The sequence below is a fragment of the Cnephaeus nilssonii genome (assembly GCF_951640355.1).
Source record: "Cnephaeus nilssonii genome assembly, chromosome: 22".
Classification (NCBI taxonomy): domain Eukaryota; kingdom Metazoa; phylum Chordata; class Mammalia; order Chiroptera; family Vespertilionidae; genus Cnephaeus; species Cnephaeus nilssonii.
The window spans coordinates 2,755,999-2,779,754 of record NC_137093.1 but is presented as its reverse complement, the minus strand read 5'-3'; the positions used below and the strand labels follow the sequence as shown (position 1 = coordinate 2,779,754).

General features: G+C 54.7%; 1 protein-coding gene across 1 annotated transcript in view; it reads left to right on the top strand.

Annotated features, from left to right (window-relative positions):
• GRIK4 (glutamate ionotropic receptor kainate type subunit 4) overlaps positions 1-18,128 on the top strand; it is a gene marked incomplete at both ends in the record, with an annotated part of 129,258 nt that extends 111,130 nt beyond the window's left edge. The window contains 2 exons of the mRNA XM_079762939.1: positions 12,997-13,115; positions 17,781-18,128. Coding sequence (XP_079619065.1) covers positions 12,997-13,115; positions 17,781-18,128 — 467 coding nt within the window. The remainder of the gene's footprint in view (positions 1-12,996; positions 13,116-17,780) is intronic.
• Between the last annotated feature and the right edge of the window lie 5,628 nt (positions 18,129-23,756).

Sequence of the window (23,756 nt, the reverse complement as noted above, 5' to 3'; positions counted from 1 at the left end):
AGCCAGGAGCAGAGCAGGCGTGGCCTCGGAGCCTCGCCTCCCTCTCCCGCTGCCCTGGATGCTCAGCTCTCCTTCCTGCTGCGCCCATCCCAGGGCATCGCCTGGCACCGCTTTCCCTTGAGTGGCTACTGAGTCACCTCACTCCCTGGTTTCCCCTGCGTCCCTGACCCGAACCCGCCACAGGCCCTCGCTTTGGGCGCTCACTTGTGTGTGTGTGTGTGTGTGTGTGTGTGTGTGTGTGTGTGTGTGTGCGTGCGCTTTTCTACGCTCTCAAGCAGACACGTGGGGATGGCTACCTGGGACTGGGCGCCTCAGGGTTTTCACGCAGGGACCTCGCTGTACCATCTCTCCCCTTGGATGTCACCCAGAGTCCAATGGGCTCTGTGTCCCCCCCACCCCCCAGGAGTGAGGCTCTTCACGTCTTCACACACCGAGCACGGCTCTCTTCCTGAGGCGGGTCTGAGGATTTGGGACCAGGGGCTGTGGGTCAAATGTACCCCACTCCACAGATGCTCTTGTGCTAGACACTGCTTAGGCCTTGGCGCCCGGTGGCCCTTCACGGGAGAGGCAATAATTTTCCATCTCAGGCCGCCAGGAAGTGGGAGGAGTTAACCCGTGCTCAGCGCTCAGCACCGTGCCTGGCACACAGGAAATGGGTACGGGTTCTATTCTAAAATCTCGGTCTAAAGGAGCAGTAGGCACAACAAGAGGTCTAAGCAGTGTCCACAAGCCACGGTGCCTGTCCACTCACCCCACGCTCCGTAAGGCTACATGGCTCTTCGAAAACCGACGCTTGGGGCATTTATTTTGTGTTTGTTGACATCTGTCTCTCATGGACTAGGAGAAACCCAAGGTCAGGGCCTGGTTCTTATTTTTGTATCCCAGTAACCAGCATGTTATCCGCAGCAATATTTGATGGAAGGATAAGCAACAAATGAATGAATGAATGAATGAATGAATGAGCAAACTTCTCAAGGACCTCCAGCCCGGTACCATCTTCACCCTCATCCTGTGTCTGCTTCCTCCCGAACAGGGACACTGACCCCAGGTGTGGGCATTTGGAAGTGTTCACAGTCCCCATTGCATCCAACAAACAGCCTGCAGCCCTGCCTGCGGGCCCTGTGCTAGGCTCGGGGATGACAGAAAGGAATACGATACGGCCCTGCGTTCAGAGGGCTAGAGCCCAGAGGGAGGCACACAGAGGGAGGCACGGCGAGTCTGTCTGGTGGCTGCGCGTGGGACTGCTTTAATGACGGGAGTTATGACGCCCAGAGGAAGACGTGACTGATTCTGGGCAAAGGTCAGGAATGCTTTGGGGAGACGTTTGGCCATGACCCCGAAGATTTGTTAGAGCCACAGTTTCAGGAGCGCTGGGAGCACGGGGCTGTCCTCGGCACGGCTCTGGGTAAGCAGGAGGAGGTCGGAGCTGCAGGGCGCTGAGACCTGGCAAAGGCCCTGGGACTGGCCATCAGCGTGTCCCAGGCTTCCCTCAGAGGGCGAGTAGCAGAGGAAAACGGTTACACTCCTGGGATGTGCGTGCATAGCCTCAGGTAGCCCACCAGGCTTAGAATTTCCTTAAAGTGTTCTGTGTTGTCCTACAAACACGTGTGAATTTTGCATCTGACCGCATAATATAGGCACGTGTATTTAATGTAGAAATGTTTTTCCTGCCGAAGCTTAAAATAAATCAGCATTCCAGGAAGAAGCCCACAGACTGCCCAGAGTTTAGCTGGTGCCCTGGCCTGGCACGTGAATCCCACTCCGGAGACCGGGTTTGAGGGCATTGGCTGCAGACATCCTGGGCTCCCGGGGAGAGGGGGCAGGATGGAAGCAGTGCTGTGGGGTAGAGCTCTGAGCTCTGGGTGGCATTCGTGGGCCCAGGGCACAGTCATTGCAGAACAATGTTCTTAGCAGTCACAGTGTTTGGCCCTAGCCGGTGTGGCTCAGTGGATAGAGCATCGGCCTGCGGACCAAAGGGTCCCGGATTCGATTCCAGTCAAGGGCACAGACCTTGGTTGCAGGCTCCTCCCCGGCCTGGGCCCTGGTCAAGGCCCGAGCAGGAGGCAACCCATGGATGTGTTTCTCTCACATAGATGTTTCTCTCTGTCTCTCCCTCTCCCTTCCACTCTCCCTAAAAATCAATGGAAAATACCCTCGGGTGAGGATTAACAAAAAGAAGTCATGAGTTTGATTTGCTAGAAAAGTACTTTGGAAACAAAAGGGTAATTGCCTGCAGGGACTGAGCGTGCAGCTAGAGAGAGTGAGGAGAGAAGAGGAAAGCCAGGTCTTCTGCAAACCGGATGCCCAAGGGCTCCCTGGTCAGGACGGGCTTCCGAGCAGGAAGGCGGTGCTGCACGTGGCAGGTCCCGGAAGGAGCCCGTGTCCTGCTGGGAGGTGGAGAGTGGCAGATACAACTTCTAGATTCGTTGGGGATTCCAAGAGGAAAGAGATTTTTGCTGGAGTTTGGCAATCCCCGGAAGTACGTGTCGTGCTTGGCGGACTGCAGGCATGAGAGATGGCACAGGGGACCCATGTAGAAGGTCTGTTTCCTGGACCCCAGACAAGAATGTGGGAAATCTAACGTGTAGTGATGATGTCATTACACAGCATCTCCTAGGCCTGAAAAGCATGCCGGGGGAGGGGGACAGAGGAAACGCTGCCTTTAACTGAGTTTAGAACGGAAATGACCGGGAAGTCTACGTTTTTGGCAATCAAGTGGGAATGGGAATGGGAGGCGAAATTAGGTGCATTTGTAGAGAACTGTTACCATTTGGGCAGCGTGGCTGGCTTTGGAAATTCTTCCCCATTCCACAGAGGGCTCGGAGGCTGATCTGACGCGGGGTGCAGGCGGGCTGGGGAGAGACCCACAGACCGGCTCCCAGCGTGATGGAGAGGCGTGGCCAGGAGGCTTCTCCCCGGCCGGCTGGGAGACCAAGCTTCTCTGGCCGGAGAAGAGAGCTGAGCCGATGAAAAGGGAAAAATAATGGGTGGAAGTCACCAGCCCGGCCCGGTGCCCCAGAAGATGCCAGGTCCCACCCAGCAGCCCATGGCCTGCCTCTGCAGCGATCAGCAGGGATGTCGGGGAGCCGTCGGGAGGGGTGCGACTCAGAATTACAGCCAGGACACCGCTCCCCTCCAGCCACCGCAGCGTGTGCCTGAGTCAGACAGGGGCCCCGCATCTGCCGTGGCCGAAGCCCAAACAAAAGGCGTCCTGGCCACGACAGTCCACGTGACCTCTGACCCAGGAGAAGCCCCGCTGGAGCGAGAGGCCCTCGCTTGGTCCAATCTGCCATCAGACTCAGGGCATAGCGTGCTGCTCAGGAGACCCCTCCTGAGCCAGGAGAGCAGGACCGCGCGACCCCAAAGACCCGTTCCTCCTACCCGGCCTGGAGCATCCTCCTCCTCGTGCCGCACGCTGACCAGGAGCAGTGGCCTTAGACCGCTTTCTGACGCCGACCGGGTGACCTTCCCTTCCCGATTTAAGACAGCTTTGGCCTGTGCCCAGAGGAGTGGGAAAAATGTAGATGAGGCAGAGACGGAGGTGAGGGGACTGTGAGGGGCCCGAAGCAGAGGGGCCGGCTTTAGGCGCTCGGTTTCAACAAGAAAGAACCAGACATTGGTGGTGCCCAACCCAATCCCTTTCTGCCTTGTTGTCCTGTTAAAATGCGAGAAATTTAAAGGAAGACCCTGGCTATCCCACCTCTAGTCCCCACCCCAGAGGAGAGCCCTCGGGTGGGTGAGCTGCCGGGTCCGACCCCCGCAGCGCGGACGTGGCGCTGCTGGACCCACGCGGGCCTTGGCCGCACCTCGGCCGCGCCCTGCCGCCTCCGCTCCGCTCCGTGGCGCCCACTTCGTGCAGCTAAGCGTGCCGGCAGCTCCGGCAGGACAGGAGCAGCACACGGAGCGGCTTCCTTCCAGGCTCTTTCATTTTTCCTGCCTTTTCTTCTCCAAAACACTTCTTGTTTTCTCACTCGGCTCCTGTGGAAAGAGGTTCTGCTAGCCGCTCGCAGGCGCCAGCATCCCAATTCAAGGGGGGGGGCTGCTGGCGGCTCGCAGAACCATGGCTAGTCTCTCAAAAGGCAGGAGTGGCTTCCAAGACAACGAAATGCCTTCATCTTGAAAAACACAAGCTCACCGTCAAGCTCCGAAGGAACATCAATGCCCCCCCACCCACCCCCCGGCTGTGAAACGCAGGGGCCCTTTCAAGGACGGAAGGGCGGCCGGTGACTCCTCACACAATCCTGAGAGCAGGAAGTTCGCTCACGGGCACAGCTTGGGAATGAAAGTGTGAGATGAGACGTCTTAGCAGGTGTGGGGGCAAGTGATGGGGTGCGGGAGGGGCGTTCTGGGAATGTTTTCCTCGGTCTGCGCAGGTGGCCCAGCCTGAGGATCCTGGTTTTCTGGTTCCTCTGGACAGAGCCAGCCTGGAACCCCAATGTGGGAGTTCAGAGAGTGTCTTAGAGAGGGGCTCGCAGGAAGCTTCTCCCTCATCAAATGCAAAGCGCGGTCAGGAATGGAGGCCGCTGTGGTCCAGCGGGTGGGCCTCACGGGGGTCGCAGCCGTGGAGGCTGCCGCCAACTCTGTCTGGAAACTAAGTCAGTGAATCATTGATTCAAGCACGTTCCCCAGAAGAGAAGGGGATTTTATCAGTGGAACCAATAGCCACACCTGGGGCCCCTTCCCCCCGGTCGCTCCGGGTGGGGGTCCCAGGGATGAGTTCCGTCATGGGGCGCCAGGCTGAGTTCTGTAATCAGCCCCGGCAACCGGAGGGACCCCGGCTCCTGGGAGAGGCGTGTGGGTGGGGTCAGGGCCCAGCAGGTGGCCTGACTCCAGGCCCCGGGCTTCCTTGTCAGGAAAATGGAAGGAAGAGCAGAGGCTCAGCTGGTTGGGCGTTGGCCGAGCACCAAAGGTTGCCAATTTGGTTCTTGGTCAGGGCTCCTGTCTCAGTTGCAGTTGCTGGATTGATCCCAGTAGGGGGCGTGCAAGAGGCAGCCGTTTAGTGTTTTGCTTTCACATCAATGTTTCTCTCCCTCTGCCTTCCTCTCTCTTTAGAAATCAATTATATATATTTGAATTGGTAGTGCTGACTTCACAAGGCAACTGTTAGGACTGAATTTAAATGTTTGGCATGGTAGCTGTGTTCATAGTAAACACTTATAAAGAACAACTTGATTTGTATAAAGAACATTAGCCAGGCAGTAGGATTTTTCTAGATTTCACATCTTAGGTATAAAAACTTGGGCAACTTAAGTGCTCTGAATTTTCATTTCTTTAACTGTAAAATTTGGACAGCGGGCCTTCCTTACAGTGTTTTTAATAAGTGAATGACGTAAGAAATGTTTTTTAAAATGAAGTGCTTGAGCTCAGATTTGGATAAACTGTAAAGTGCCTCCCCCATAATTTGTGTTTTGATAAATTGCAAAACTTATCAAATGCCTTTCCCATCCCCTTTCTATTTCATTCCCTTTCCCTACTCTTCTCCATCCCTGTCTCCATGGCTGCTGGCCTCGCCCACAGAGGCCGCAGGAAACGCCAGGAGAAATGACAAGCAGGCTAAGTCAGTCCTCAGCGCCTCCTCCGGGAAGGCCGTGCAGGTCGCTCACACGTGGCCCAGGGGAAGGTGCTGTTACAACAAATAAGCGTGGTGGTGGGGCCAATGGGTGTATTTGTCGGTGAATGTGATTCTGAAATAGAAGGTACTTGAAAGTCATATTGGTTAAAAAATTCACTTCTGATCAAATGTTTTCAGCGGAGAGCATTGCACCGAGCTCCAGCCCCTGGACCCTGCTCGGCTCAGGAAGCTCCTTAAAAATGTGTGCTGGCCGCCGTCCGAGAGGAGCCGCGCTGGCCCCTGGGAGACTGCGCAGCCCGCCTGCCTCCCACCTGCCTCGTGGCTCCTGGGCCTCTCTGTCTCTCTGCCTCCCGGGCCACAGCTGCCCTCCCTTGGCCATGAGTAACGTCCCTGCGTCTGGCGCACATGTCTGCAGTGCCGCCTGAGGCTTGCAAGGCTTGTGGGTGAGACATGTGCGCACCCAGATCCCAGCGTGAAGACCCCCCAGTCCCTCCGAGGGCAGGGCGGGCGGGGGTGGGGCTGGAGAGCCAGGTCTACGCAGAGGCACGCCCTTCCGGGCCCCGCAGTGACTCACAGCTTTAGAAGCAGATGTGTTTGTAGGTACTGGTCAGCTGTCATTTGTATTTGTGTGTGGCCCCAAGCCAGTGTTTAGCAGCCAGGAGTTTGTGGGGAGAGCTCGATTCTGTGTCACTTGGTACGATCTCACTGCTGGGCCCCAGCTGAGCTGGAGGCGGAGTGCCAGTAGGAAACCCCAGTTTGAGAACCATCTGTGTAGGTGGATCTGTCTGAGGAGGGGGAGGGGTGATGGATGGCCCTGGGGGCGCCTCTGGGAGGGCAGTGAGGTCCTGTGGTCAGGCCCGGAGGAGCCCACCAGAGGCTGCCCTGAGGGGCTGGCTGTGAGGCATCTGACTTCTGGAGGATGAGGGACGACAGTGAGAAAAGAAGTGCTGTACCCTCTCAGCACCCGCGCCCCTCCCCCCCTCTGTCTCTCAGCTCTGACTCTGCCAGCATCTATGCTCGCTTCCACTTTCCAACAGACCCTAAAGGCACGAGTGGTCTGTAATGCTGCCCCCAGGGGGAGAGGCCACTCAGCCAGGAACCACCGGCTGGAGCCGGTGCCCATGACTGACATGCGGCCCTGACACAGGAGAAGCTGGGAAGAGAGCCCGCCCGTGGGCGTCTCAGTGACTCCCGGTTCCCAGCAGCATCCTGTTAAACGCTCAGGCCCTCCAGAACGCTTCCCTGGTCTAACCAAAATCACCCAGCACAGAGCCAGTCCCTGCTGCCGCCCCCCCCATTCCCCCCCCCCCCCCGGCCTCCTGCCGGCCTGCCCCCCGCCTGCCGCCCCGCCCCCCCCTCCCCCCCCCCCCCCCCGCCTGCGTGCAGTGCTGCCCCGCACAACCAGCCGCTCAGTACAGTCTGGGCTGATGCCTCTGACCAGGCTGGGAGCACTGGGCAAGGGGTGCCACGCTTGACTATTATTTCAAACAAAACGTAATTGGGGATGAATACACATCACAGGATGGACCCAAAGCTTTTGATAACTCGGGTTTCTGCGTCTGGGACGTCGTTACCCCTTTCTTTCTGCTCATTCTTTCAACACCCACTTCTCAGGCTCTCACTGGGCTCCCACCGCCGTGGCTGCGGAGTTGCAGGCTGAGCAAGGGTGAGCGCCCCCTCCCGGGATGCACAGCCTCACGGGGAGGCCAGATAACACAGAATTAAACTCATGTGCTGTTTTATGCAACCTTGGAGCGGTGCACAGAGCGGAATCAGTAAAACACTAAAGTGACGTAACTAACCGAGTCAGGCCACACCGGGAAGAATGGCCTGACGGAGGTGACCCCCGAGCTCCATCCGAAAGGAGGGGGGAGCCTGGCCAGGGTGTGAATGGGGGTGGGCACGGGTCTGGGCGGAGGTGCTCACAGGCGTGAAGGACAGGTAGCATTGACAGTGGGGTGCCCTGGGGGTTCCCAACAGCTCTGTTACCAGAGGGTGTGTCATAGTTCCACTGTGCTTTGCAGAAAGGCCACCCAGGCAACTCCGTGTGGAGCAGGGCTGGGAGGTGACAGCTGCCAGCAGGAAGTCACTCTGCCCCAGAGGTGTGGGCCTGGCCCGGCAGTGGGAGCAGAGAGGGAAGGGGAAGGGGCTGAAAAGCATCTGAGGGGAAATCGGCAGGGTTTGTCTCAGCTGGTGCGTGGAGGAGCTGCAAGAGGCCACACGCAGGAAAAGGAGGAGACCCCGCCCCCAGCAAGCAAAGGCCGGAGGAGGTGGAGGGCAGCGGCTGGCAAGGCAGCATGAACGCCCAGGGCTGCCGGCGGCCGCGAAGGCCAGGCTTGGGCCTTTCCCAGTGCGTCAGGCATGAAGAGCTCATGGAACATATGGTGCAAGGGGACACTGTCCGGGACGAGGAGTGATAGGAAAAACAAGCGTGAATCCAGGACACCTCCAAATGCCATGGACAAGACCCCCCAGGACACCTCCAAATGCCATGGACAAGACCCCCCAGGACACCTCCAAATGCCATGGACAAGACCCCCCAGGACACCTCCAAATGCCATGGACAAGACCCCCCAGGACACCTCCAAATGCCATGGACAAGACCCCCCAGGACACCTCCAAATGCCATGGACAAGACCCCCCAGGACACCTCCAAATGCCATGGACAAGACCCCCCAGGACACCTCCAAATGCCATGGACAAGACCCCCCAGGACACCTCCAAATGCCATGGACAAGACCCGCCCCCCAGCACACTTCCAAATGCCATGGACAAGACCCCCCAGGACACCTCCAAATGCCATGGACAAGACCCCTCAGAACACTTCCAAATGCCATGGACAAGACCCCCCAGAACACTTCCAAATGCCATGGACAAGACCCCCCAGGACACCTCCAAATGCCATGGACAAGACCCCCCAGAACACTTCCAAATGCCATGGACAAGACCCCCCAGAACACTTCCAAATGCCATGGACAAGACCCCCCAGGACACCTCCAAATGCCATGGACAAGACCCCCCAGGACACCTCCAAATGCCATGGACAAGACCCCCCAGGACACCTCCAAATGCCATGGACAAGACCCCCCAGAACACTTCCAAATGCCATGGACAAGACCCCCCAGGACACCTCCAAATGCCATGGACAAGACCCCCCAGGACACCTCCAAATGCCATGGACAAGACCCCCCAGGACACCTCCAAATGCCATGGACAAGACCCCTCAGGACACCTCCAAATGCCATGGACAAGACCCCCCAGAACACTTCCAAATGCCATGGACAAGACCCCCCAGGACACCTCCAAATGCCATGGACAAGACCCCCCAGAACACTTCCAAATGCCATGGACAAGACCCCCCAGGACACCTCCAAATGCCATGGACAAGACCCCCCAGAACACTTCCAAATGCCATGGACAAGACCCCCCAGAACACTTCCAAATGCCATGGACAAGACCCCCCAGGACACCTCCAAATGCCATGGACAAGACCCCCCAGAACACTTCCAAATGCCATGGACAAGACCCCCCAGGACACCTCCAAATGCCATGGACAAGACCCCCCAGGACACCTCCAAATGCCATGGACAAGACCCCTCAGGACACCTCCAAATGCCATGGACAAGACCCCCCAGGACACCTCCAAATGCCATGGACAAGACCCCCCAGGACACCTCCAAATGCCATGGACAAGACCCCCCAGGACACCTCCAAATGCCATGGACAAGATACCCGAGGACACCTCCAAATGCCATGGACAAGACCCCTCAGGACACCTCCAAATGCCATGGACAAGACCCCCCAGAACACTTCCAAGTGCCATGGACAAGACCCCCCAGAACACTTCCAAATGCCATGGACAAGACCCCCCAGGACACCTCTAAATGCCATGGACAAGACCCCCCAGAACACTTCCAAGTGCCATGGACAAGACCCCCCAGAACACTTCCAAGTGCCATGGACAAGACCCCCCAGGACACCTCCAAATGCCATGGACAAGACCCCCCAGGACACCTCCAAATGCCATGGACAAGACCCCCCGAGGACACATCCAAATGCCATGGACAAGACCCCTCAGGACACCTCCAAATGCCATGGACAAGACCCCCCAGGACACCTCCAAATGCCATGGACAAGACCCCTCAGGACACCTCCAAATGCCATGGACAAGACCCCCCAGGACACCTCCAAATGCCATGGACAAGATACCCGAGGACACCTCCAAATGCCATGGACAAGACCCCCCAGAACACTTCCAAATGCCATGGACAAGACCCCCCAGGACACCTCCAAATGCCATGGACAAGACCCCTCAGGACACCTCCAAATGCCATGGACAAGACCCCCCAGGACACCTCCAAATGCCATGGACAAGATACCCGAGGACACCTCCAAATGCCATGGACAAGACCCCCCAGAACACTTCCAAATGCCATGGACAAGACCCCCCAGGACACCTCCAAATGCCATGGACAAGACCCCCCAGGACACCTCCAAATGCCATGGACAAGACCCCCAGGACACCTCCAAATGCCATGGACAAGACCCCCCAGGACACCTCCAAATGCCATGGACAAGACCCCCAGGACACCTCCAAATGCCATGGACAAGACCCCCAGGACACCTCCAAATGCCATGGACAAGACCCCCCAGGACACCTCCAAATGCCATGGACAAGACCCCCCAGGACACCTCCAAATGCCATGGACAAGACCCCCAGGACACCTCCAAATGCCATGGACAAGACCCCCCAGGACACCTCCAAATGCCATGGACAAGACCCCCAGGACACCTCCAAATGCCATGGACAAGACCCCCAGGACACCTCCAAATGCCATGGACAAGACCCCCCAGGACACCTCCAAATGCCATGGACAAGACCCCCAGGACACCTCCAAATGCCATGGACAAGACCCCCAGGACACCTCCAAATGCCATGGACAAGACCCCCCAGGACACCTCCAAATGCCATGGACAAGACCCCCCAGGACACCTCCAAATGCCATGGACAAGACCCCCCAAAACACTTCCAAATGCCATGGACAAGACTCCCAAGGACACCTCCAAATGCCATGGACAAGACCCCCCAGAACACTTCCAAGTGCCATGGACAAGACCCCTGGGGCCTAAAGTTTCTCCAGCAGCCAAAATTATGTGTGTGGCCTGCAGAAAATTATGCAAATAGAAAACTGCAAAATTTAATTAAGACAGACATATTTAATTAAATATCTCCAAAATATGACATTGTTTTGACTTTATTAATTTTTAAATGTAGTATTCATAAAAACTTCATTACTTTTAGAAACAATTTTTGTGAGATTTTTCTCATTTTGCACAATGAATGCTGAGAAATCACAGCCAATTATAACCTTTTTGTTCCATTAAGTCATTTCACAAGAAAAATTTTAAAAATGCATTTCACGTAAGAAGTGGGCGCATTTTCTTCTACTTGCTTTTATGTGAGGTGAGGTCTCCAAATGTAAGCATTTTAGGGCTTTAAAATGTCTTTAAAATAGTTCTGATATAAATAACAGCTTCAAAAAGTTTATCCAAAGAAGGAGGGAAGAGGGGGGTGTGCAGTAGACAGAGTTGGAGGGCCCAGGAGTGCATCTGGGCTGTCTCCATCCTCCTTTTCCTGCTCATCCTTCACGTTGTGCGAAGCAGCAATGTGGGGGCATGTCCGTGCGGCAGGACCACCCCCCACCCCCCCCGCAGGAACACGAGGGGAGGTGGAGGCCCGTCAAGGGGCTCCGGGTGTCTTTTCCATATGGGACAGCACCACCCCAACGTGCAGGGGAGGCGGATAGGAAGCATCTAGCAATCCCTTGGGAGCTGCCAGACCAGGTGGGCGTCCTTGGTGGGAACCCTTCCCTGGGGACGCCGCCGCCTTCTCCCCAGGGGCAGCAGGGAACCCAGCTTGTCCATGGAGCTCAGGTGCATCCCGTACCTAGTCCTCACCCCCGGAAACCTGGCGCTGGAGCGTCTGCCTGCCCCCAGCCGGATCCTGGGTATCCCTGTGCCCCCACCTCCCCATGGACCCTGATGTTTCTGTGGACAAAAGCCTCTGCCCAAATGCTCCCAGGTTAGGTGCGAGTGTTCCAGTAAACCCCCGGCGCCTTTCCTCTCAAAGGTGGCGTCTGCCCTATGCCCTGTGGGCCTCCCTACCACTGAGCTTTAAATAAGCCCTGGCTTTGACCATCCACCCAGCGGCCCTCCTTCCCCCAGGGGCCGGGACGTGCTGCAGACAGAGCACTGCCCACCTGGCCCCTCATACGGGGCAGGCCTCGCTCGCAGTGTCTGAGGCGCTGACTGCACTAGGTGATTGTAAAACCAAACAGGAAAACAACAGACACCCCCTGAGGCTCTGTGAGAGGACACCCCGCATCTAGGCAGCTGAGGGCTCTTTCGCCAGCTCTCCCTGCGGTCTGCTCTGGACCTGGCTCACCCCTTGGCGGTGGGTGAAGCTGGCTTCCCCTGGCGCGGCCGTAGCTCCACATCCCATGACGACACTGCGGACGGGACACGCAGACGTGGCAGCACCTGGAGCAGGGCGGTGCCAGCAGCCCCGGGCACCTTCCTGGTGGAGGTGCTGTTGGGTGGGTTTGTGACGTGCAGTGACAGAGCCGCACTCAGTGGGCGGCACTGTGGAGGAAGCAGCCATACAACCCCAGATCTTTACCGAGTGGTGCCACACGCCCGTGTGCCAGGCAAGGAGGCCCAGCCAGAAACTATGCCTGACTTCAAGGAACTTAGTCAAGTACAACTTCCCAAAACGCCAATTTGAAAACTATTTATGGCCTGGCTGGATGAGAGTTACCTATCAGATGTGTTAAAATCAGATTCCTGGGCCCCATCTCCTGAGATGTGGCTTTGAGAAGTCTGGGGAACAATGAGGAATCAATATTTTAACAAATTCCCCAGGTGATTCTGATGGTAGGTAGGTTTGGGAACCTCTGGTCTGATAGGATAAAAAGTAAGATAAAAGGTTTTAATTTCCCAATTAGTATTTTAGTAAACATATCTTTCTCTATAGTTTGGTTAAAACAATTATTCTATATCAAGCAAACACATGATAAATAAGATGGGCTACATTTTTATGCAAGTACTGGAATGCACCGGTATTTTGGTATCACAGGCGAAATCAAACTTCCCGGAGCTCTTTTCTTAAAATGCCCCGCCCCCTCCCAGAGCCCTTTCGGGAGCTTTCCCCCCCCCCCCCCCCCATTGGCATCGAGGGCCCCTCCCCTCTTTTCCTCCCGCTACGATGCACTTTTCCAAGCAAATAGTTATATCTCTTTAAGGAATATGTATGAAAAGCATCTGCAAGACTTACTTTGTCATTGAAGTGACTTCAGCGTTTTTGGTAGGATGTTTGTGTCTTCCAGCTCTTTTACACTATTTTTTTTGTTATCACTTTCTTACAGGACTGGGAATGGAGAATATTGGTGGAATCTTTGTGGTTCTTATTTGTGGCTTAATCGTGGCCATTTTCATGGCTATGTTGGAGTTTTTATGGACTCTCCGACACTCAGAAGCTACCGAGGTAAACCTCCAAAGGGGTCTGACCTATAGTGTTGGCAGAAAGGGCAGAGCTCACAGGCTCCCGCACAGACAGAAGTGATTGCCTGCAGGTCCGTGCGGGCCTGCGGGTGGAGCAGCCCGGGACAGGCCGCGGGCGGGCGCGGCCTCCGAGCTCCCTCCGTGCAGCCACAGAAAGGCGTCCAGCTGCCGGTTTCAGTCTTCTAGGAAACAGCCCAGGAGATAACGATGGGAAAGGCTTTTATGAACAACGAGGCCCTCTGTGACTGTCATCTGAGCTGCACCATGGTAAAGGGAGGCAGGCAGAAGTGCCGCTGCTCAGGGAAACCACGCCTCACCTCTTCCCTGTGAAGGCTTCCACCTGCAAGTGCAGGTCTCAGGGAGGCCGCCGTCCCGGGCCAGGCGTCCATCTTCCCTCTCGGGGATCTGAATAAGTCCAGTTCCCAAGCCTGGTGCTTACCCACGGTGTTCAGCAAGTGTCACGGAGTGAAGAGTCTGAAGAGAAAACTCTCCCATTGCACCTCCACTTTCTCGGAGAGGCCAGGAAGCCTCACAGGCTAGCTGTGTTCTCTGCTTTTAAAGTACAGTAGCCTCTGCCTCAGTCTCCCGGCTCGGACTTCTTCAGTCTCCTGCGGTAACCGACCCTGGTCAGCAGCTCCCAGCAGCACCGCGGGACGCCCCCCCCCCCCCCCCGCCCCGTCCGTGGAGCCCAGCTCCTCACAGGGCCTCGCCCTCACACCGCCTTCCAGCCAGCTCTGCTCAGCCTCTCCCCATCTCCAGCAGGACTTCACGTCCCTGCCTCCCACCCCTTTGCTCCTCCATGCACAGAGGTTCATGGTGCCTCACCAAGACTCAGGCGTGACAAGCCCCAAAGGAAACCCCCTAAGAGGCCCCCCGGCTGAGCTGCCCTGCAGCTGCGGCAGGTGTTTCCGTGGTCCTGCCAGCTCTGTCTTTGTTGTTGTGTTAATCCTTACCCGAGGAAATTCTTCCATTGGTTTTTAGAGAGAGTGGAAGAGAGAGAAAGACAGAGAGAAACATCGATGTGAGAGAAGCACGTCAATGGGTTGCCTCCTGCCCACGCCCCTACCAGGGCCCGGGCCGGGGAGGAGCCTGTAACCAAGGTACGTGCCCTTGACCGGAATCGAACCCAGGATCCTTCCATCCACAGGCCAACGCTCTATCTACTGAGCCACACCAGCCAGGGTTCCACCTCTGTCTTGATCCATCTTTTGTCAGCTACCCAGGATTATCTTTTCTCCCCTTCAATTTTCATCCCTGTTCTCTCCCCAAAATCTAAAAACATGCTCATTTACTCTCTATGTTAAAAATATCAAAATTCCTGTTACTCTCAGCCTCTCCCTCCCTCTCCCAAACCAACGGCTTCAGTCTCCATTGCCTCGCCTCCCATTCAGCCCTCAATCCGGGCAGTCTGGCTTTGAGAGGTCACGCTGAAAGGTCTGACCCCTCCCAATGGACAAAACCAGAGAGGACGCGCTGGGCCTTGTTGAGCCTCAATGGGCCCCTGACAAAGCGAGCGGTTTCCCGGGAGCTCTCCCTCACGGGCCTCGCCTGGCGCCTTGGTTTCTCTCCCACGTCTCTCTACAGCTCTGTCCACGCCTTAAGTGAATTCTCCTTATTCCTTCTAGACAGCAAGACCCAGGCCACGTGGGAAGCGTTCCCCGGCTCTCCCGCCTCTTCCCCAGACCAGAAGAGTCCGTCCTTCCCCTGCCTCCCCGCCCGCTGCCCGCACACAGAGCACGCAGACCTGTGCTGTCCGCAGGGTGGCCGTCACGGCCTGCAGGCGGTCACATTCCTGTCTCCTGCAGCAGCTCAGGCAGGTGGTATTGTTTCACCTGCTGCAGTTATTACTAGAAGCACAGAGAAGTCAAGGACCTTGCCTAGAGTCTCAGCTGCTTAGTAACAACAGCGTGTTTAGAATCCAGGTCTCAGTTCTTGGCTCGGCCGTCCTCTTTCAAATGCTACCACTTCTCTGTAGCTGCTTCAAGGAGAGGACCGTGCACACTCGGTTACTCCCCAAGAGCTCAGCCGTGGCCTGGCCGGACCTTGAAAACTTCAGTGAGGACTCCCAACAGTAAGGTGGAGAGTAAGAGCTCCCTTAGCCATCTGGCTGCGGCAGAGGAACAGGCCTGTTGGCAGAACTGGAAGACGGGGAGGAAGAGCGTGAACCAGCGGAAGGTGGCTTTTCCTGTCACAGACTGGGCACGTGTCCTTCAGCACAGGCAGAGAACAGACAGTATGCATGCCCTTTGCAGTAGATAAGTTTAGGTTCTAATTCTAATTAGGTTCTATTTATTAGTCAAGTAATTTTTAGCAAGATTTATAACCTCTGAGCTTCCATTTCTACAACTGTGAAATGGGTATAATAGTGGTAGCGGTGCAAGTTCATGATTCTTTTTTTTTTTTTTTTTTGCTTTAAACTTTTTTTTGTTTTTTTTTTTAAATCTTTATTGTTGAGAGTATTACAGATGTCCCTCTTTTTTCCCCCATGACCCCCTCCACCTGGTTCCCGCTCCACTCCAGGCCTTTGCCACCCTGATGTCTGTGTCCATAGGTAATGCATGTATGCATATACAATCTTGGTTTAATCTCTTCCTACCGCCCCCCAAGCCCTTTTCCCTCTGAAAATCATCAGTCTGTTCCATTTGCATGCCTCTGATTCTATTTTATTCACCAGTTTATTCTGTTCATTAGATTTCTTATTCATTTATTTTGATTTTTAGATTCAATTGTTGATAGATATGTATTTATTGCCATTTTATTCTTCATATATTTTATCTTTTTCTTTTCCTTCTTCTTCTTCCTCTTCTTACAGAATACCCTTCAGCATTTCATATAATACTGGTTTGGTGGTGATGAACTCCTTTAGCTTTTTCTTATCTGTGAAGCTCTTTATCTGACCTTCAATTCTAAATGTCAGCTTTGCTGGGTAGAGTAATCTTGGTTATAGGTTCTTGCTATTCATCACTTTGAATATGTCTTGCCACTCCCTTCTGGCCTGTGTAGTTTCTGTTGAGAAATCAGCTGACAGTCCTATGGGCACTCCCTTGTAGGTAATTAATTGTTTTTCTCTTACTGCTTGTAAAATTCTCTCTTTGTCTTTTGCTCTTGGCATTTTAATTATGATGTGTCTTGGTGTGGTCCTCTTTAGATTCCTCTTGTTTGGGGTTCTCTGTGCTTCCTGGACTTGTAAGTCTATTTCTTTCACCAGGTAGAGGAACTTTTCTGTCATTATTTCTTCAAATAGGTTTTCAATATCTTGCTCTCTCTCTTCTTCTGGCACCCCCATGATGTGATGTTGGTACGCTTGAAGTTGTCCCAGAGGCTCCTTACACTGTCTTCATATTTTTGGATCCTTTTATCGTTTTGCTCTTCTAATTGGGTGGTTTTTGCTTCCTCATATTTCAAATTGTTGATTTGATTCTCGAATCCTCTACTGTTGAATGCCTGTAAATTCTTTATTTCAGTTAGTGTATGCTTAATTTCTGATTGGTCCTTTTCCATGTCTTTGGCATTTTCACTAAGATCCTTCAGATTCTCACTAAGTCCCTTGGAGGCCTCATGAAGATCCTTGAGTAACCTTATAATTGGTTTTGAACTCTGTATCCAGTAGTTTGCTTTCTTCCATTTCTTTCATATGTGACATGTTTCTTTGTCTCTGCATTTTGGCTGCTTCCCTGTGTTTGTTTCTGTGTGTTGGGTAGAGCTGCTGTGTCTCCTGGAATTGGTAGTGGCCTTTTGTAGGAGGGGCCCTGTGGGGCCAGTGGCTCAGCCTCCCCAGTCACCTGCGCTGGGCCCTCTCGGTGTGCCCCTTGGTTCATGATTCTTTATCCACAATTTTGAAGCCTAAGAAACTCCAAAAGTTCCAAGTTTTTTTTATAAGTTTGTTAAACAAATGCATTTGGTGCAAAGCTTACCTTGAATTGGTATGAAATTTTGTGTATGGTCTTTGTCTCATTCAGTGTGAAGGCAAGTGCAGTTTGCCACAGAAATATCAATGTGTTTGAGCATAGAATCTGCCCCTGACCTCCCCCCCCCCCCCCCCCCCGCCGGGCAATATATATACTCATCGTATGTGTATTGTATTCCCTTCCTAAAACCCAAAACATTCTGAAACACAGCTGGACCCGAGGGTCTCATATTAGGAGGTTGTGGGTCGGAAGGAATGGTGTTGCCGTGGTCTTGTTGTTCTAGTTATTAGAACGCATGCTCTCCGGCTCTAACCAGTCGACCCAAAGAAATGAGAACCTTTAGCCTGAGAACAGGATGTTCCTGGAGACATGGTAGCCTTTCAAACACTTGAAAGCCTGGCCTGGAGTGGAGAGTTATTATTTAGTGGGCTTCTGGGTCCAGAGGTAACGTGCCAATGGGAATTTTGAGGGAGAGGAATTGTGAACTTAGCAGCATTTAACAGAAATGCCAAAAAGTAACAGTAAGTAAGTAAATGAGGGCAGGGCGCTTTGGCACCACCGAAAGGGACTGTCTTTGAAGGTGTCAGACCGAGACTGGCGGGCAGGCTGGGCTGGGAGCGCCGTGCGGAGGCGCCGGCTGCAGAGGCGACGGGAGCCAGGCGGTGGCTGCCAGGCGCCCAGAACCTTCCGGTCCGAGGCCAGTGCGCAGGTCTGACAGCCCCGCGCCCTCTGTCTTCCAGGTGTCCGTCTGCCAGGAGATGGTGGCGGAGCTGCGCAGCATCATCCTGTGTCAGGACGGCGCCCGCCCCCGCCGGCGGCGCGCGGGGGTGCGGCCCGGGCCCCCCCTCCCCGAGGAGCGCCTGCCTCGCGCCACCGCGACGCTCAGCAACGGGCAGCTGTGCGGGGCGGCGGCGGCGGAGCCCGAGCAGCTGGCGCAGCGGCTGGCGCGGGAGGCGGCGCTGGTGGCCCGCGGCTGCGCGCACGTGCGGGTCTGCCCCGAGTGCCGCCGCTTCCAGGGCCCGCGCCGGCCCGCGCGCAGCGAGGAGAGCCTGGCCTGGGAGCGGGCCCCGGGCGGCGAGCCCGAGTAGCCGCGGACCCTGAGCCGGGCCGGCCGGCGGGCAGTGCGGCCGCGCCGTCCAGGGGGCTCCGCCGCGGCCGCGCGTCCCTCCGGAGTCGGGATCCGGGACTTGACGGAAGGATCAAGGGCCCGGCGCCCCGCAGAGACCGCGCCGCGGGCGGAGCCGGGCGCTCCCGAGACGCCGACCCGCGCGGGACGCCGCGCCCACCGCCCGGGACCACAGGGACCCTCCTCCCGCGGGCCTCCCGGTGACAGCCCGGGGCCGCCCAGACGTCCAGTGACCTGGTGGGTTCCCGTTAGGACGGGGCGGTTGTACTCTGGGTCCAGCTCTGACAAGGAAAAATAAACGCAACAGGGAGTTTCCTTTTCTGCATTTGTATATTTTTGTTCCTGTTCCCCTCTCCCCACCGCTGTTTCCCTCCTTCTGTCCTGTGTTCACTGGGGGGCCCTTCCCCGCAGCGCAGGACGCGGGCTGAGCCCCGTGGTGCGGGCCGCAGGAGCTTCTGGGAGAACAAACAAGCTCATTGAAGCCCCGGTTCAGGTGCCCAGCGGTACCTCAAGGTGCGGTGGCCCTGGCTTCCCCTCCTGGTTTTCACTGGTTTGGTTTGGTCTTTTGTGAGTGTGACCTCGAGGCAGAGGCAGGTGAGCGGCGGGCACAGCCTCTGGGCCTCGTCCGCGGAGCAGAGGGAGCTGCCGTCCCGCAGCCAGAGGAGGGGGGTGGGGGGGCACCCCGCGTGCGACCCACGTTTGCCACCTGCGTCTCCTTTCACCCAACTCCGGCTGCCCGGGGCCGGGCCCGCGGCTATCGTGGCCGGGGGAGTTCCTGTTGGTAGACAGGAGACGGTGCACACGTGGGGGTGTGTGCATGTGTGTGCATGTGTGTGCATGTGTGTGCATATGTGTGTGTGTGTTTACTCAATGAAATGACCTCAAGCAACCAAAGGTTTGCCATGATCCTGGCAGATGTGGGGTCTTGTCGCCAGCACGCAGGCCCGGGGGCCGGAAGCCTCCGCCCTCAGCTGGGCCTGGGCAACAGCCGCGTGGCCTCAGGGAAGCACGGAGCTCCCCCACCTGCAAACCTGCGTGCCCGCCGCCGGCGGAGGGGGTGCGGCTTCGGCAGCTGCGTGGCCGCGGCTGGTTTCACCACTTAGGATGCTCGCGTAGAGAATTTTCATTTTCTGATGGAAAACTTAAATGCTATGCAATTTCCGATTGTAACTTACAAACGTCAGAGGGAACGGGGGACACAGAGCCGCGGCCGCCGCTGGAACCAATGGACCTCCCAGCGTCGCTGCGCTGGACGCGCTCAAGGACGGACGCCGCTGGGAGGTGACTTTGCCGTCTGGGTGGCCCACCTCCTCTTGGTGCCAGGGCAGGGGTTAGAGCTGCCGGCGGTCCGGTCACTCCCGGGAAGGGTGCCGGTTTCGTCCTAGGCTGACCTTCTCGCTCATGAATTTGAATTCTTTTTAAATATTTTCTTTTTTACGACTGGATGACAGCAAGCAGTGCAGGACATGAGTATTTTTAAACCTTGCTGCAGGCCTCAGGAGAAACATGGGTTTGGTGAGAAGGGCTCCCAGAGGGAAACTGACCCAGCCCCAGCCCCAGCCCCAGCCCCAGCCCCAGCCCCAGCCCCAGCCCCAGCCCCAGCCCCAGCCCCAGCCCCAGCGGTGCACACCCAACCCGGCTCCGGCCTGGGTTCTGACAGAGGGGTCCCTATTGGGAGATCACATTTGGGGTGGGAAGGTGTTTTTTACAACTCATTTTTATAAGCAGGATATCTTGATCAATAGCAAGCTTTTTGTATTGGGTTACTGAGGTAAATGTCCCCATGAATTATTTATCACGTCTGCTCCTTTCACCGTGTGGAATGAAGGTCAGCCTGGCGCGGGCACGCCTGTCAGCCGGAGGCCGCACTGCGCTGGGCTCAGCCGACCAGAGGCCATCTGCAGCCAGCCAGTCCGCTCCCTGGCTGGGCTCTACCTGTTATCTTGTTGGTTGTTGGCTCTCTTTCCCACTCTGTATTTTCTATCTGAATCTGTTACTGTGCACACAGGTTTTCTTGTCTGTTTATCTTTCTTCGAATATTTATAATAAAACAGAAACAAACCCAGAAATGTTAGTGATGGATGAAAGCTGTTTGGGTTTGGAGAATGATCTGGCCTGTCCTATATCCAGGCTAACAGCAAATAGCAGTAACAACCTTTGTGTCTTCCCCTCCGCCTGCCCCTCTCTGCCCCTCTCTCCGCCCCCAGCCCACCCCCACCCGCACCCCCACCCCCACCCGCTGCAGCGCTTTGTTCAGCTCTCTGAAAAGTCTGGGTGGCTTCTTTCAATCTGTAGTCCTGGGAGTCGGAGCCAATCCCCCCAAACAGACCCGCATGCTAATGAAGTTCAGGATTTGTAGGGTTTTGTCTTCCTCAATGCACTTTCACAGAATAGTCATCTATTGATACCGAGGGTAACTCTAGTCAGATATCACCCAGATCCCATTGGGAGCTTGAAGATTACATCAATTAAAATATAATACTTTGCTTTATTTCTTTTAATTGCTTTGTAAGGCCCCAACCGTCACAAGATCTCTACTTCAGAACTTAGCGGGGTGTAAGTTGAGCGTGTAGATGGCTTTCTCTAATTCAATGCTCATATGAGAATATTCATCCTGGGAACTTGCCAACCGGCCCTCTTATTGGTTAGGTGAGACTGAAATATCACGATAACCAATCCGCCTGGGCCGCCCTGTGAACGCTGGTTAGTTTTGGATTCCAAGGAGTTTACCTTTCCTTTGGAATCCAGGGGACTCCCTGTGGTGCAGGAATTAAATGTGCAGGCGGGGGGTGGGGGGGTCGGGGTGGGGGGGGGGAGGCATCTCAGAGCAGCGGGCTGGTTGAGCGAAGCTTGAGAGAACCCCTTGTGGCCCTCCTGCCAGTGGGGGTGCGCAGCAGGGAAAATAGTCTGGAAACGATAAGGGAGATTTGATTCCCACTGGCTGTCAGCTCCCGTGGGGTGATAACAAAGAGGCCTGTTTGGGAAATTCAGAGAAGGAACCCTTTCATAAAGACTTTGCCTAAAGCTGGTGCTTCCTATGGGACCTTCTCAAACAGAGAAATGCCGCCTTCAGTTGCCCGAGCTGAGTTATTCCCATGCCTCTGCTGAAAGGTGGCTTTCCCCCACGGGCAAGGCCACTGCTGCCCGGACACAGTGCCTCCAGGCTGACGCTGGCCATCCTGCAGTATGCCCCTCAAAGACTGGTGATGCCATGTGCCCTTCTCATAGACCACCCTCCCCCGCCACACACACACACACACACACACACACACACACACTGGTGATGCCATGTGCCCTTCTCATAGGACCCCCCCCCCCCGCCACACACACACACTGGTGATGCATGTGCCCTTCTCATAGGACACCCCCCCGCCACACACACACATACACACTGGTGATGCCATGTGCCCTTCTCATAGGACCCCCCCCCCTCCGCCACACACACACACACACACACACACACACACACACACACACACAAAACCTGGGTGTGGCTTCCAGGGGGAAAAAACCTCCATGTTTTAGAACTGAAGGGGTCAACAACCCCATTGCAATTTAAAGGCAACCAGGCAAGAGAGATTCTGTCCCTATTGATAGAACATTATTGTTCAATTTTATTAATTCATACTAATTTCAAAATGTGAAGAATGAAAAAATACTAATATTACCATACACAAAGAGCAGATACAGTGCTGAGGTCAAGAAAGAAAGACGTTTATGGAGCAATAAAGTAACAGCCTCTCTAATCACAAATGGCAGAAGGCAGAGGCCTAAGAACAAGCATAAAGAAACTGGGTATTCAATCTGCCCGAAGAGCTGAGAGCCTGGGTGTGATGTCCCCATGTCCGAGGTTCACATCTCAGGGAGTCGGTGCATGTGGCTGTGCTGTGTCTGGGACTTACTGCTATGACAGGTTAGACCCCTGGAGTCTGTATCGTAGAGGATGGAGATCACACAGGCAAGCGCAGTGACCCTCCCGCCAGCCACGCAGCGGAGGGATGCTGCGTGCTTCAGTATTCTGGCCCAGTCCAACGTGCTCCCTGACTCTCAAAAGCTCAGAGGAAAGCAGGGACCAGAGGGCCTCTCACCTGTTGGCACTGTTTCATGGATCGGTGCGTGGCCTTGGCGGGCGTTTCTTTAGCATCCGGGACACGTTAGACTCTGTGGGAAATGATGCCGTAGATACACTGTGCTCTGTCTGGGAGGATGGACTCACCTGAAAGAGGCAGCAAAAGTGAAGCACACACGATCCAGGTCCCGGAGTGTTGGGTCTGGAACATAACCAGGTAGGAACGCAGGGCCGTGTCCAGGGGGCTGAGATAGGCTTTAGTGGAGGAAGCAACACTGAGTCTTAGGGTTGTTGAAAAATTTGGGGTGATGATGAACACACAATGCAATATTCAGATGGTGTATATAATTGGACACACACACACAATGTTTTTCTGTTTAGAAAAACAGACTTTGCTTCATCTCCTTGGAGTGGAGTCTGGGACCCATGTGGGTGGAGACAGGACTCTGCTGTAAGAGGCAGCTTGTTGCTGTTCTGTTTTCATCAACAGCAGGGTGGGGGCGGGGCAGGGTTCTGGCTTCTTCCTTTTTGCTGTCAACAGTAATTAGAGATTGTCACCACTATTTCATTTCCAGGCTTCCTTAAATTGCATTTGTGGGATTAGCTGCAGGGACAGACAGACCTAGCCCGGCAGAAGACAAAAAGACTAAGTGGTCTGAAGTGGGTTATACGCTCTTTAAAAATAACAATCACATAATTTTTACTTTTGAGAGAGAGAGAGAGAGACATGTTGATGTGAGAGAAACATCAATTGGTTGGCTCCCACACATGCCCTCTGGAACTTCAGCTGCTCTCTGTGGGAACCCTGCCCGCCCTAAGAACAGTAAGAATTTAAAAGAGAAGAGAATTTAAGAAACCTCTGTGACATCATCAAGCTAAACAGCATCAGATCATAGGGGTGTCAGAGAGAGAAGATAGACAGCAAAGGAATGAGGACTTATCTGAATGAGGTAGCAACCTTAAATGACGCACTAGACTAGATGGATTTAATTGATAACAGGATATCCAGTCTTTCCATGTGCACGTGGAACGTTTTCCATGATAGACCACGTCTTAGGAAAAACACAAGTCTCCATAAATTTAAGAATTTTCAAATCATGTCAAACATCTTCTCTGACCACAATGGTAGGAAACAAGAAATTACAAGAATATGAACTCAACCTCTGCCATTTACTAGCTGTATTTTGCAAGGAGTGTATTACCTAACCTGCATCTCACTCGGTAACTTGGATGGTGCCAAACACACTTCACAAGCTTATTGTGAGGACTGAAAGCTGTAAGTTAAGTGAACTATAGCGAGCATCGCCTGGCACATAGGCAATGAGAGTAGCTGTGATTGTTGTTATGGTGTAATCAACGTTGAACTAATGACTCAGCTAGAACACAGACTTAGAATCTTAGAATCAGACGGGTCAACCCGTCAAACCTCCCCAGTAATTCTTTATATATTATTCCAACATTCAGCCTTTGTTTAAACTATCCCGGAGACAGGGAACTCATTAGAACCAACTGAAGCACCTC